Source organism: Pyrgilauda ruficollis, unplaced genomic scaffold (genome assembly GCF_017590135.1).
Source record: "Pyrgilauda ruficollis isolate IOZ18807 unplaced genomic scaffold, ASM1759013v1 scaffold9, whole genome shotgun sequence".
Taxonomy (NCBI): domain Eukaryota; kingdom Metazoa; phylum Chordata; class Aves; order Passeriformes; family Passeridae; genus Pyrgilauda; species Pyrgilauda ruficollis.
The window spans coordinates 11,596,016-11,610,433 of NW_024531043.1; the positions used below are offsets into that span (position 1 = coordinate 11,596,016).

The following is a 14,418-nucleotide window of genomic DNA, read 5'->3' on the forward strand; positions in this document are numbered from 1 at the left end:
GCGTGCCCGGATGCGGAGCGCCGGCCCGGGGCGTCATCCGCGGGCGCCGCAGCGCTGCTGCCCGGCCGGCCGGCGCGATGAGCGCGGGTGAGCGCGGCCGGGGCCGCCCGGCGGGCTCTGGGGGTGCTGCGGAGGGGTTTGGGGGTGCCGCGGCGGGGCTCGGGCTCCTCGTGGGGAAGCAGAGGCCGAGAGCGGGGCCCCGCGGCTTTGCCGCTCTGCTCGGGGCCCGCAGTGAGGCCGCTGTGCGCTCCCTTTGCAGATGATGAGCTGAGCCTGCTGATCATCGTCCTCGACACCAACCCCATCTGGTGGGGGAAGAGGGCCCTGGGAGAGGCTGAGGTACGGCCTTTGGGCGCTGGCACTGCTGATGGGCATTGCTGGGGGAAATTGTGTCATTTTCTTTGACTTCTGAACTGTCCTCGTGTTGTCTGCTAAAGCAGGTATAATGGGTATTGTAATACCTTTTGAAAGAGCTATGCAGCATTCTGTATTCATTAGAGCTTTTTTAACAGCAAAAGCTCTTTCTCCATCTTCAAATTTAGGTTTTTAAAATGCAGTAATTTCACAGATTACTTCTGAATTGCTTCTCTGTAAGTCTTATTGTGCTACATCTGCTCTGTTCTTTTTTCCAGCAGTTCACCCTGTCGAAATGCATCGATGCAGTGATGGTGCTGGGAAACTCTCACCTGCTCATGAATCGCACCAACAAACTCGCTGTCATAGCAAGTCACACTCAGGAAAGGTAGAGCTGCTTCTGAACAGTGTAAAGGTTTCCAGTTTCCTGTATCTGTCTCCTGATTTTCTTGTTTGATGGCAAGAAACCAAGTTAAAAGTGTGTACTGTATCATTGTCTTAGAAAAAGAAATTAGCTGAAGCTAAATACAAAAGAATCTTAATGAGTTACAAAGCAACAAAAAGACTTAGAAGACGGGAGGTTTAAATAGACTTAAAAATATACAGAGAGAGAATGTTAGAACAATACAAATGGCAGAAGGTCCCTACTTAAGGGATATTTTTACCCCAGATGTTTGTGAATCTCAGGATCTACCCCCAAGTGCAGCCAAAGAACTTTGCCAGATCTCCTTAAGAGATGTCTCAAAAGGAGGGAGCTCCATGTGGGTTTTACTCCAGTTTAAGGTCACCTACCTTACACAGCCTCATTAATGCCTAAAGTATTAAAAGGATTTTAAATTAAACTTCAGAGTATTGTTATCTGCAGCTGATTAGTTTATAGCATTTTTTCTTACATGAGTGCTTTGTTTTCCCTCTGTTTCAGCCGTTTCCTGTACCCTGGGAAGCGTTGGGCTGCTGCAGATCCCTTCGGAGAGGGAGGCCCTTCCATGGAATCCAATTGCTCCGGCAGCAAGGATGGAAAATATGAATTATTAACAGCAATAAATGATGCAATTGCAGAAGAGATTAAAGACCTCATGACAAAGAGTAAGGAGAAGAAAATTCTAGGCTTAATATGCAGAGTTGGAAAACACTTGGACTGTCAAGGAGTTGCAGAAATGTCCTCTATTTTCATCATGTGAATTTTAATGTGCTTGAAGTAGATGAATTTATTATGTTTGACACTTCAGGCCTCTGCATAGTATTATTTGCCAAAGATAAAAATGTGTAGTACTTTTTATTGTTAGGTTCAGTAGCTGTTTTTATATATAAAAGTAACTTTTGCTCTTTTTCTTGTACTGCAGCTGACATGAAGGGCCAGCAAACAGAAACCCTGTTAGCAGGATCACTTGCTAAAGCACTTTGTTGTATCCTTTTGATTACAGAATCTTCAAAGCCTTTATGTGTTCTTAAGACTGTTTCTTATAATACTAACTTTTACTATTCTTGTTTTGTTATAATACTTAAAACTGAAACATTTGCCTGATAGCTGTGGCTTGTGCTTATCAACATGTGTATTGGCCAAGGTGGTGAATGTGTGGTGTGGATCATGGAGTTATTTCCAAGAATGGAATGTAGATTCCTTAATGTCAGCTAATGTAGACATCAACAAGATGAGCAAAGACCTAAAAGGTAACACCTCTTTTCCTGTTTTCAACACTGAGTAAATATTTTAACCTGAATAATAGGTATAAATGCACATGCACACATAAATGAACAAATTTGGACACACACCCATTTTCAAAATCAAAATATCTACCTGATAGGTAGAGGTTTATTTTGATCATTTGACGTTGCCTACATTAAAAAAAGTTAAAGGACTTGATCAATAGTCCACATCCTTGGGGAGATTTTCTGTTGTGTGGAAATAAACTGTAACTTCTTGGAATAACTGGAGGTTGAGGGGAATTAGTCCATAGATAATTGTCACTGAAATAGTTTCATATAGATATTTTATCTGACCTGTTAGATCTAACATCCAGTGTATTCTGAGGTGTCATATGCTACAGAATTAAAGGGGTGATACAAACAAGGTGCTGATGCATTTCTCTTTCTTTTTAATACTTAGCCAATCAAGAAATTAAATCAAGGATTCTGGTAAGAACTTCTGCTGTCACAGTTTTCTTTTAGTCCTGAAATCCAGTGATATATGTAGGCTAACAAGTTTGAGTTTGTATTTAGGTCATAAAAGCTGCAGAAGACAGTGCACTGCAATACATGAATTTCATGAATGTGATCTTCGCAGCACAGAAACAGGTGAAGCTGGCCTTTTTTCCATTTATGTTATCTTTTATTTCTGTGTAAAGATAAGACAAATGTTAATTTGTCTTATGATTACATAATTTATAGTGCATTTGTCATGGAAACAAGTCATGACAGTAACACTGACAGGGCTGTGTGGGTTTTGGCTAAATTTGTTTTTTATGCATGTCATCTCTTGCAGAGTATTTTGATTGATGCATGTGTCTTGGACTCTGATTCAGGTCTTCTACAACAGGTACAGACTTGCTGTTCTTATTTGCCATTTATATTAACTCATAAATACTTGATGTTAGGCAGTTCAACACGTTCTTCAGCTCTTTAATCAAGAGTGGGTGTGGAAATATGTTCAGTGCATCTGACAGTTCTGTCATGCAGGCCTTGTGCAGTACATGGATATTTTAAATGCCCTGTTAATGTCATCAAGCAACAATCTGATTGTGGTCTCTGCTTTGCAGGCCTGTGATATCACAGGTGGCATTTATTTGAAAGTGCCCCACATGCCATCCCTTCTGCAGTATTTGTTGGTAAGTCACTTAAAAAACACTTCAGTGTTTTTTGCGTGTCAGATATGAAATACTCACTTCACTGACCTGATAATACAGGAATACCAACCCAATTCACAAAGTACTTCTCTCTATCCCTGCAGTGGGTTTTTCTCCCTGATCAAGAGCAGAGATCACAGCTCGTCCTTCCACCTCCTGTTCATGTTGACTACAGAGCTGCCTGCTTCTGTCATCGCAACCTCATTGAAATTGGCTACGTGTGCTCCGTGTGCTTGTCAAGTAAGTTTATAAATATTTAACAGTCTGATTTCTTACATTCCCATGACCTGTTTTAGTGAAAGCCAATTCTTTGATTTTTCAGTATTCTGCAACTTCAGTCCTATCTGCAGTACCTGCGAGTAAGTGTTTATTCTTTGTATTTCAAGGGTGGGTGTGGGAATATGTTCAGTGTATCTTGACAGTTGCTTTTCCATGTTTTTTTCCAGGACTGCCTTCAAAATATCATTGCCACCTGTCATGAAAGCAAAGAAGAAGAAATTAAAGGTAGCTGCGTAGCAACATTATGTAAATACATCGTTACCTCCTCCAGAATTCCATGAAATGGAACCTACTTGAGAAACTGATGGCACTTTTTATTGGATATGAAAGAGAACTGTATGCAGTGCTATTACTTGTTTCTTAGGGGATAAATATTTAAAATGTATGTTTTCTATGCAGCCTGTTAAGTAACAAATCACTGTATTACCATGTAATCTGTGCTGTTTCAAATACTAATTCTTCACTGTAAGAGGAACCAGAAGTTACATCCTGGGAAAGAGACACAGCCTGTGAATTTGAGGGTCTTCTGTCCACTGAAAAGTTTCACACCTCTGAGTTATTTTCAAAGTCAAGAAAGCTTCGATTCTTTCTGTATGTTGGTGTAAAGTTAAGAATGACCATTTCTAGTGTGTAGGATCAGAATCATAGCACTGTGTTGTTCAGGGACTTCAGCTTCTTACTAGCAATATGAGCCATCATTTTCAAGATGGTTTGTGAGCCACTTGGGAAAAAAAAAAAAAAAGGTGCTAATTGCCCTGCATGTGCACTCACATGTATTCATATTCCTGTGACTGTACTGTCCTTGTGGTATTTCTTTCTCAATTTGATATCTTTTCATTTGTGACTGAAAAGGCCTCCCTTTGTTTAAAATAGCATCAATAAATGCAGACTAGCTGGTTAGTCTTCAAGGTTTTATTTTGAAACTGGAAAACAGGAAATGTAGTTGTAATCTGATAACAGACACACTTCTTATTTTTAGTATTTGGGTTTCCATCTGACACGTGACAAGAACAAAGACTTTTGGATTGGTGTCTTTTGTGGCAGGAAGGTCTGCTGTGTACTTCTGAATGTGGCTTTCATTTAAAGAAACAAACAGTATTTCCTTCTAAAGAGAACTATATAATTTGGTAGTTTAACCTTTCTCCTGAAAGGAATAGAGAGGAATTTTTTTCCACATAGAAAACAAGTTATTTTTTCCTTCCCAATGTATATACAGGAATTTGTCAGGTCTTGATATTCACATCAGGTTTTGTCACTGTAACAGCTGCAGTGCCAGTTTTTTCTGGGCTTGCCAGTGTAACAAGGCGAGCTTTTGTTCATTGACAAAAGCCAATTTGTGTGAAGGCTGTATTTATAATTTACGTTGTATAAAACTTTTGTAATAAAGACTGTCTTTTTTTCAAATGTGGTCAGATATTGCTTTGATATTTAAGGGTGAGCTACGTGATTTTCCTGGAGTTTTGTTGTTTGAGTCATACTAGCAAACAAAGGGATTAGTGCTTATTTGCTACAAGTTACATACTTATCTTATTAATTAGTATTCTAATGCCTATTAATGATTCTCTCAGTTCTCATTCTCATTAGTCCACATGCTCAGTTTCTGTCTTCTTTTGGGTTTGGGCGTTTCTCGGGTCACTGGTCTCCTACCAGAATTACCTTTTACCTCCTTGGATCTGATTTCAGCGCAATTACTGAGCTGGTTTTATTTGTTTCTTCCTTAACTGGAAAGTCCAGCCAGATGTCCTAGTGGTCCATAAATTCTACCTTCTTTCATGTTCATAATCAATACAACCTCCCTCTTCCCGAACCATGCTGAGAGCCCCGAACTTTGATTTTTTTTTTTCCCTCACACACTTAGAGCTTGTTTGTTAGCGTTGTTAGCTCTGTTAATTTGTGACCGGCCGGGGGTGTGGAGCTGCCCCGCCGCCACCATCGCTGCCCGGTCCCGTGAGGCGGCCGCGTTCCCGCCCTTCCCGTGAGGCGGCCGCGTTCCCGCCCTCCGCGTTGCCATGGCGCCGCGCTGGCGCTGCAAGATGGCGGCCGGGCGGCCGCCCTAGCGCTATGGGCGGTGTGGGCTTCGGGGCGCTGCTGCTGGTGCTGCTGCGTGCGGCTCCCTGCCCCGGGCAGCTGGCCCGGGACACCGGTGGGTCAGGGGGTGAGCGGCCGCAGTGAATGGCGGCCTCCGGGGGGCGAGGGACAGGCGGGATGTGGGGATGGCAGTCGGCCCGGGTGGGTGTGAGGGGAGGCGGCGCAGCCCTGAGGGCTCCCCTCAGGAGCACGGTCTGGGGCGCCCCTCCCAAACCCGAAGGTGCCCGCCGTGGAGCTTCTGCCGCTGCTCGGCACAGAGGGGGCGGGTGGAGCAGTTTATGTGGGACCTTTCAAGCTTGGCAAAGTCTAAAAAGAAAAACCCAGTGAAACTCCCAACTCCGAACCCTAAACTTGCCACTGCGTCCGCATGCTGAAGGCAGCGGCCCGCAGCTCCTGGATCGCAGGACATCCCTCGCACAATTCATGGCCCCAAGAAATTAAAAAGTGTAAGCTGAAGTCAGCAACAAATGCTAAATATGGTATTGCCTGAGCTGTGCAGCATCTGCTTGGGCTGTAAGTGCTGCAATGTTATTTTACTGCCTGTTTACTTCTTCACACATGTAAACTTGAGGCATAGAAAGCTACACCCACTCTGCCAGCACTTGGCAAGAATGGAAGTACAACCCTGTACTAGGCATTACATGATATTTTTCTTCTGTTTGCAACAAAGTCTTAGAATGTAAGAATATAGCCCAAGCACACCATCTATATGTCTTACAGATGTTGCCTCTTTCAGTCAACTTGTTTCTTTCTCTTTTTTTTTTTTTAGTCTTTCAGCCTTCGTTTATTCATATGTCGGGGCCCAGAGTAAATTCATTTTTTCTTGGCAATTCTTCAGGAGTTAATTTTTCTATAATTTTAAGTCCTAGAGATGCAGAGACAGGTAAGAAGACTTCAAGCCCCTTTCCCCATGTAAATAAATACGTGTGAATTGTTAATATTTTTTGACACAAAAATTACTATAGAAATGGTAATACATGTCATTTAGTGCCTTAATAGTTACAGAAACAGGAATTTCAGACATTCCTGTGATTAACTCCTTAGTTCTCAGTTGTTTCTGTGTGAGCTGGGCCTGAGGGTGCACCTGAAGGCACAAGAGGAGTTTAAATGTACTTCTCATTTCCCAGTCCTTTCTAAATTACCTTTAATTTTTTTTTTTCCTTATAGGAAAATTGCAACTTGCAAATTGCAGCGGAAGTAAAAGAGCTGGAGACTGGAGTTTGGATGTAACTCCTGGTGTGGTATGTAAAATACTGATTCTTCTGTTATTCCACTTCATTGCAGCTTCTCTCTCAGAAGCTGATGAGTGGTATAGACAAGAGGAGTTTAATACAAGCCATCAGAGCTGTCAAACTTTATTTTGTGTTTTTCCAGAACATTTCCAAGGTGACTGTAAGCCTCAGCAGAACTCTGGAGCTGTGTTTGCCCAATGCCACCGAGTGCTGCCCCTCACCTCTGTGCATGGTGGAAACACTCCAGGTTTTAGCCTGCCATGGTTCAGTGATACTGGCACAGCTCCTGATTCAAGCTGAAATATTTGCCAACTCCTCCTTTGCAGGAAATGTGTCAGGTAAGTGCTAAAGAAAAAAATGGCATTTTGGCTGTTCTTTCCCTCTCTGTATGGAAAAAATGGGGTTTGGGCAGCAATAAGAAATAGTGAGCAATCAATGGAATTTAAAAATGTTTTTACACAGAATAAACTGTAGTGTGCATGGTCTTTTTATTTGGATTTCAGTCCACTTAATCTGATTTTCTCTCCTACTTCTGTTACAGAAAATGCAACTATCATCCCAAACCAGGCATTTAAGCCCTTGGGCTCTTGTCCTTGTAACTTAACAGCTGGAGCTTGTGATGTTCGTTGTTGCTGTGACCTGGTACTTATTTTTTGTTAAACTTTGATTAAGTCTTTTGAAAGATTCTAGACTCTCTTGCCTTTGGGGGGAGAGAGAGGTACTGAATACTTCAGACTAGATGGGTGTTTGGATATTCCAGTATTTCTGAAAGTAAATATGTTCTCTCTACCAAGTTGCTTGATTTACCTGTAAGTTTGGCTTTATATTGCCATAAGTGTATTGCACTTTTATTTTATTACCTTGCTAAAGAGTGACCATTCTTTTCCCTTTCAGGAGTGTACACCAGACTTGCAGCAGTTATTCCATGGATCATGTTTCACTGGAGTGTTTGGTGGGGATGTAAACCCACCTTATGATCAGCTGTGCTCTTCCCAGTCAATGGAATATACCCCTGAGTGGTTTCCCTTCCTTTGTGTACAGTCTTCTCTTGACAACACACCATTTCTTGGCTATTTTTATCATGGCTCTGTGTAAGTCTTAAGAAAATTTATTTTCTCATCACACTCTCATCACACTCATTATGCAACCAAAAATATAAACATATTATATGTCTTTATAATGAAAGTTCCTTTGAAATTAGGGTTTTAGGGTGTAAACCTCAAATGCAAATGGAGAAATGTCATTGGTAGTATATAAGACCAGGGGACATGAAAGCAAACCTGTAATTTTTTGTGTGAGGTAAAGAGTTTAATTTTTAAACTTGTTTGCAGTTCTACACCCAAAGTTCCTTCATTTAAGATCCCTCTACTGACTTCTCCTGGGAAACCTTTCACTGGTTACAGAGAAGGAGATCCAATTATAACAGAAGATGAGTATTTTACTGTTCCCCAGGTAATCACTTGGTGCTTGTGAGCTTTTGATTCCTCTTGGTTTGTTTGGAACTCCCTGCATCACTCTCCTTATGGCATTGCATCCAATTTCAGCAACTTGATGTTGGGAAGTGGTGGGGTGTATTTGTCACAAAAAACCCTCAACTGATCAAACAAAAAAACCCCAAAACAAAACCACAAAGTCCTTATTAAAAGTAAACATTATCCTTCCTGATCCTCTTGCCTATCCCTGCAAAAGGTAATGTATTTTGGAGACACTTGTTGGTTATAATTACTTTCACAAATGAAGATGAAGTCATGGTGTACACTGAAACTACTTTTGAAGCTGTGCTTTTAAAATGTTAACCTCTCTTTTGCCAGAGGCTGAGGTGTTTTTATAACATCAGATAGCTTGCTTGTCAAAGTGTTTTGTGTGGCTGTAGTGCACATGTGGGGCATTTTACTAACAAATAATCTTCAAATGGAAAGCAAAGAGATAGAAAATCCTAATTTCTGTGAACCCCCTGCAGCAATCCCTGGCTGGACAGTGTGTTGGGAATGCTCCTGTGGCCTATCTCCACAACTTTGATGTGAAGTGCTTGACCAGTTTGGAGTCTTACAAGGAAGGCTTGCCCCATGATGTGAGGATAAACAGTGGCACTGCAGGTATGCTGCAGAAATCCAAGCAGGAATGTGTTTCATTGTTTCTCAGAGCTGCTGGAACAGAACAAACCCGAGGGCTGTTGGCACAGTCACTAAATGTAACATCTGTGTTATCTGGTGGCCGTAGTTCAGCATTTGGGGATGTTCTGTTCCTGGTTCTCATGACCTTCTAGCAAGTGTCCCACTGTTTCCCAAGATTTAGGAGGTAAGGAATAACAGGATGGGCCTTTGTGTCCCATTTACCTGTTCCTGGTGACTCATTTTCAGACTGTTGCAGAGCCCTGTTTCTGTCAGGAGGGTGCAGCATCAGCGTTTTAGAGTTATTGAGAAGTGGTTACTCTCTGCATTACTTATGAAGAGTCATTCTGGAGTTTGAGATAATGTGATTTCCAGCATGAACATATTTTATTTTATGCTCCATAATTGTGTAATTTTGTTAGTCTATATTACCTCTGTAAGACCCACAGTTAATTAGCTCTGCTTTCAAAATACATAAACAGTCTGGGTCTTTACCAAATTTTCTAAATAATTTCCTACTCAGTTTTCATAACAACAAGGATTGCACCTTGGATGTGAAAACAGAAGCCTTTGTTTGTTTTTCGTTCTCAGACTTCATCCAACAAAATGTTGTCTATAGAGCCGTCACTGACAGGAGCACATTCATCACTGAAAGTGGTAGGTCTCTTCCATTTAATTAATATTCCTTACTTAACCTGGATTGTATATGAAATAGATTATTTTGATGTCTAAAATGTTTACCTTCTGCAATTCTTAGGAGGAATTTTGTATGTTATCCAAGACTGAAAAAGTAAACTGTATTTAATTTACTCCAGTCCATCACAGCTGGTCAGGAAATCAGGTTCCTCCCCTTGCATACATGGGGGACTGCACCACTGCACACTGAAACAATAAAATAAATTCTCAAAAAGATTAATGTTGTAATTTCCAGAATTTTGTCAAGATTTTAATGTGTTCTTTCTCAGCTGCAGTAGCAGAACTTTCTAATTAGAATGCTTTTCATTATGACCTTTTCTCTTTCTCCTTCTTCCAGAAAACCTTCTTGCTGCTGAGGTTCTGTGTCAAAATGTAACTTTTGCAGAATATTATAAATTCATTTGGAAAGACAAGAACATTGAGCAAGTAAATGTCACTGTCTTCCTTGGAAGCTTATGTGATGGAGGTATGATGACATTTCTTTTATGATTTTTGATTTGTTTCTTTATATTCTGTATGGAAATTCTATGATAGAATCTCTTATTTAGTAGTTATTCTTAAAAATAATTTCCCTCGGACTCTAGAAAGAAAATTATGGGTCTGATTTCCCTTAATTTGTATTGATTTAAATCTTCTGTCACTAATGAAAGACAGAAGTTTGTGCCCTAGAACATACATTTTGCTACTTTACTTATTTAAAAGTCATAATTTTTTTCTTTCACCAGAAATCCTGACACAGAGATTCACAGTCGAATTTCTAAGTTTAGACAGTACTAATGGAGAGGAACTGTTTGAGAATCCAGGTATTAATACTTCATTTTGCCTATTAAAAGTAAAAAAAAAATTCATGCTGTACAGATTCTTATCAGTGATTACATTTTATATTTCTTTTGTACTTCTTCATGTTGCCAGCCTTCACCTTCCTGCCTTACTGCACTGCCAACAGCAGTGAGTAGTTCTTAGGCTTTTGTTGCATAGATATTGATTATTTAAAGTGAGGCCATTCCCACTGTAATGGAAATGTCTTGTCATTTACTTGAAGATTGATGACATTTAATACAATGCTAATGTTTATAGATTCTTCTACAGTGTTGATAATTTACCCTTCTGTGTTTAGGGTATCAAGTTGGAAAACCAGTGAAAGCTGCAAATCTGAATGCTTCTGATCCTCTTGGAAGCCTAAACATTTGGCAGCCAGGTATTGGCTTGTGAGGTTGCAACTTCAATTGTAGTTAATGCTAAAATTTTGGAGATTTATTTGGTTTTTGGATTTTTTAAAACATATTTTAGTTAAAAATCTCTGTCAGATTTTGCTTTTCTTTCCCAAGCTTTCAAAGGTCAGTAAGAAAACCTTTTATGCTGTTTTAGAAAATTGAATGGACTTGTATCTGTTTTTGAGCTCTAGCACGCTGAGTTTGCTTTGTAATGTTTGATGTTTTGCACAAAATTGAATGCTAGAGATCCAGAGGTGGATAATAGGAAAGATCAAGTGAGATGTTTTCATTTCACAGCTGGCAGAGGTTTATGTGCATCAGCAACTGACAGACCAGTTCTGTTTGGAGTAGACTCCTACTCTGGGTGCATTCTAGAAGTTGATATTAATGAAGATTGCAGCCTTTTAAGGTGAGCCACACAAGCTGAATTGTTTATCCCTGCTTCATCCCTCTTGTTGATTGTGATGTGACTGTCTACAAGTGCCTCCCATCAGCACTGGTACATTCTTTTTAAATATTCATGTGTGTGTTTCAGCTCTCTGTGGTTAATAGTCTCACTTCTGTTTTTGATGGGAAATCATAAAGGTTTCACTCTTTACTCAAATGAGGATTGTGTTGGCTGCTATACTTTTCCATTTCTTCCCTTTAAGAGTTCAAGTTTACTTTTGCTGTGTGATAACATCTTTCAGATGAAACTGACCTTAGGGTACAGTAATATTGCAACCCAGAGTGGTAAGGCAGTACAGATTTACATTCTGTTTGATGTTACATTCTTACTTTGCAGAGGAAATGTGACTGAGAAATTGAATGCATTAATACAAGCCACTCACATTGGAAAGAGGGACAATTCCAGTTACACTGATCTAAATGACTGGGTGGAAATTATACGTGAGTCTCGTGTTGTTCTTTGTAGTCTAAATATGCCCATACAGTAAATAAAGCATGTCAAAATAAATCCAAATTGTAATTTCAAGTACCTAAAGCTGTGTGTCTGCATCCATCCATATATGTGTACACACAGGCATATAATTCAGTACATCTGTGGATACTGCATATTTTACTGCCAGCCTGTACACATATGACTTGGTATTTATCCACTGATAAATTACTGCTTTAGGTGTTTTTATAGAGAGAAATATTTTTAATGTGTTTGTGTGTGACAGTTACCAGCATTTCACTGAGCTATGAGAATAATCTATTTATGGAATATAGAATGTTTTCCATAAGATTTACATTTAAATCCCTCTGTTCTCCTTCATAGGTATTGATCCATTTAGTTCTAATGTGAGCACTGGGGGCTTAAAAGGCATTTGTCCAGATATTCCTGCAAACCTGAATATTCGCATAATCTTTGCTAAAGTGGGAGCAGTGCAAGGGATCCCCCAGCAGGAAATTCTTGCTGTGCAGATCAGGTAAAGTGAGTTGTGTCTCTGGCTATCTGACAAATAAATGCTTCATTTTGAGCCTTGCTTACCTAACACATCCCAAATTAATTTTACAGACAAAAAGGGTGGGTTTTGTTGGTTTTTTACATGTCTTTCACTTTGCAACTCAAATTCCTTTGATCACAACTAGGTTAACCTTTCGCCCTCTGAAATTAAAATTAAAGAAAAAATTAATGATTAAAAGCAGATAACCCTTATACTTCACTGAAATATTAAATAAAAGACATGATGCTGCTAACAGCAAGCATACACAGGGCATCCCATCAGGAATCATGTGGTGGAAGAAACAAGATTGTCCTGTGTTCTGGCTTGCCCCATTGCAGAGCTCTTGGGCGCTGAAGTAAATGTTTTATTCTTTCCTGAAACAGGGAATTTTCACTCTGCAAACCCTTTCCCCCCTCCACCAAGTCAATCCCTATCAAATAAGTGGGATTCTGTTCTGTTTCCCTCATTTCCAGACTGTGCAAGTTCTCCCCTTGTACAATGTGGAAAATCCAGGGATTGTCAACCTCCTCATAAATACTGTGTGTTTTGTCCTTTCCTGCTTGTGTTTAGGGTCTAAACTTCCATTTCCAGCCCTCAAGCAATAGTTATGCTTTTTGTTACAGTTACTCAACAGTTTTATGGCAGTTCCAGTGTGGGCTTGGCTGCAGAAACACCCTCAGCTTTCTTCCCATCACAGCTTCTGTTCAGTTCATTGAAGTCCCAGCTCAGCCACCCCTTCCAGTGACCAGGTAGTTTTGGTAAAAACATTGATAACCTCCCATTATGTTCAGCAGATGTAACATGAATTGCATTGACCAAAAGGTTCCTTTTTTCCAGGTATCAGAAGATTTATGCAGAGTTTGACTGCAATCAGAACGAGGTGTGCTGGCCACAACTCCTTTATCCACTGACACGCTTTTACACAGGTAAAGTGATAAACAATGTGGGATGCCACAAAACATGAAAGGCTGTATTTCTTTGACACATAATTAGATGTGGGGAGTTGTCTGAAAGAATGCTTTTGCATACACTTTTATCTGTATTTTTGGGTTGTTGTATAAACTAAAATTCAGCTCTCACATGCTTACTTTTTTTTGGTTTTTTGGTTTTTTTTTCAGGAGAACCATATTCCCAGTGTCTTGCTAAAGGCCTGTTTCTGGCATTTCTTGTTTTGCTTGCAACAATTATGAGCAACCCTTGGTTTTCTAAATTATGGAACAGATAGGTAAAAATTATGGAGAAACACTCTTGGATTTTGTAGACAATTTATGTAAACATTTAAAGATACAGAAAATCAGCATACAGAAAATTCTACAGCATATAGAAAATGGCTGTTACTTAAAACAAAAATAAATACATTATTTTTAAGCTCTAGACTCTGTTTGGAGTAGCAAAGTGCAGAGCTGACTTCCAGAAGGTGGCGAGTCCAGCCCAGAAGCTGCAGCAGGTTTGGGATTGTCCTCATGGATGGACCATTGTCCTCTCAAGCCAGTTCTCTTCTCCTAAATCTCTTGACAATAAACCCCTTGTGCCCTCCTATTTTTGGAGCAGTGGGCCGACTTCTCACGCTTCTGAGAAGTCGTAGCCCTTCAGCTATTTTCATGTTTTGATCTGAAATTCTCTTTTCCAGTTAATTCTTTGCATTGGCAACTTGTTGTGTCTGTGTCAGGGCACAGAAAACATCTACTCTTTGTCCTTAGCTGATGCGATATAACATTTGGGATTTACTTGTGGTTTGGATGGGCCACGAAGTTGAGGACTGGAGCAGTTCTATAAAGACAGGCTACATGTTCAGCCTGAAGAAAAGGTTGTGTGGAGACCTCATAGCAACCTTGCAGTATCTGAAGGGGCCTACACGGCTCCAGAAAGAGACTCTTCATCAAGAACTGTAGAACAGAACAAGGAGTAATGGGTACAAATTGAAAAAAGGGTACTTGAGGTTAGATATTAGGAAGACATTTTTACTGTGGGGGTGGTGAGACACTGGACCAGTGAGGTTGTGGATGCCCCAATCCTGGCAGTGTTCAAAGTGGAGCAACCCGCTCTGCTGCGGGGTGCCCCTGCCCACGGCAGGAAGGGCTGGGACTGGGTGATATTCATTAAGATCCATTCCAAGCCCACACGGTGTGGCTCTGGGGGAATGCTGCTGTGCAGGGCCAGGACTTGGGCTC

General features: G+C 40.5%; 2 protein-coding genes across 5 annotated transcripts; both read left to right on the forward strand.

Annotated features, from left to right (window-relative positions):
- Positions 1-13: 13 nt before the first annotated feature.
- Positions 14-4,880, forward strand: GTF2H3 (general transcription factor IIH subunit 3). Of its 4 annotated transcripts, none has more exons than XM_041488656.1 (13): positions 14-87; positions 260-339; positions 633-742; positions 1,277-1,440; positions 1,698-1,760; positions 1,987-2,025; positions 2,462-2,490; positions 2,575-2,649; positions 2,837-2,890; positions 3,111-3,179; positions 3,302-3,437; positions 3,520-3,556; positions 3,644-4,880. In XM_041488656.1, exons 1-13 carry the CDS (start codon positions 78-80, stop codon positions 3,711-3,713), a joined length of 936 nt encoding a protein of 311 aa, XP_041344590.1. In that variant the 5' UTR covers positions 14-77; the 3' UTR covers positions 3,714-4,880. The 4 variants fall into 4 exon arrangements, with proteins under 4 accessions (XP_041344590.1, XP_041344592.1, XP_041344591.1 ...); XM_041488658.1 differs by having other exon boundaries at positions 1,996-2,025; XM_041488657.1 differs by having other exon boundaries at positions 636-742.
- Positions 4,881-5,490: 610 nt separating this feature from the next.
- Positions 5,491-13,623, forward strand: TCTN2 (tectonic family member 2). The gene is made up of 18 exons (XM_041488661.1): positions 5,491-5,619; positions 6,334-6,447; positions 6,732-6,805; positions 6,939-7,134; positions 7,338-7,438; positions 7,691-7,887; positions 8,128-8,248; positions 8,757-8,892; positions 9,499-9,564; positions 9,941-10,069; positions 10,329-10,406; positions 10,721-10,801; positions 11,115-11,226; positions 11,602-11,705; positions 12,079-12,229; positions 12,871-12,996; positions 13,085-13,173; positions 13,366-13,623. Exons 1-18 carry the CDS (start codon positions 5,538-5,540, stop codon positions 13,470-13,472), a joined length of 2,064 nt encoding a protein of 687 aa, XP_041344595.1. The 5' UTR covers positions 5,491-5,537; the 3' UTR covers positions 13,473-13,623.
- The last annotated feature ends 795 nt before the right edge of the window (positions 13,624-14,418 follow it).

Bases quoted from the DNA above. Each gene is read 5' to 3' on its own strand.
- GTF2H3 (XM_041488656.1), top strand. The intron at 1,441-1,697 runs GTAAGGAGAAGA...CTTGTACTGCAG, and splicing joins TAAAGACCTCATGACAAAGA to CTGACATGAAGGGCCAGCAA. The intron at 2,491-2,574 runs GTAAGAACTTCT...GTTTGTATTTAG, and splicing joins AAATTAAATCAAGGATTCTG to GTCATAAAAGCTGCAGAAGA.
- TCTN2 (XM_041488661.1), top strand. From the start codon at position 5,538: ATGGGCGGTGTGGGCTTCGGGGCGCTGCTGCTGGTGCTGCTGCGTGCG. The intron at 8,893-9,498 runs GTATGCTGCAGA...TTTCGTTCTCAG, and splicing joins GATAAACAGTGGCACTGCAG to ACTTCATCCAACAAAATGTT. The intron at 12,997-13,084 runs GTAGTTTTGGTA...CCTTTTTTCCAG, and splicing joins CCACCCCTTCCAGTGACCAG to GTATCAGAAGATTTATGCAG.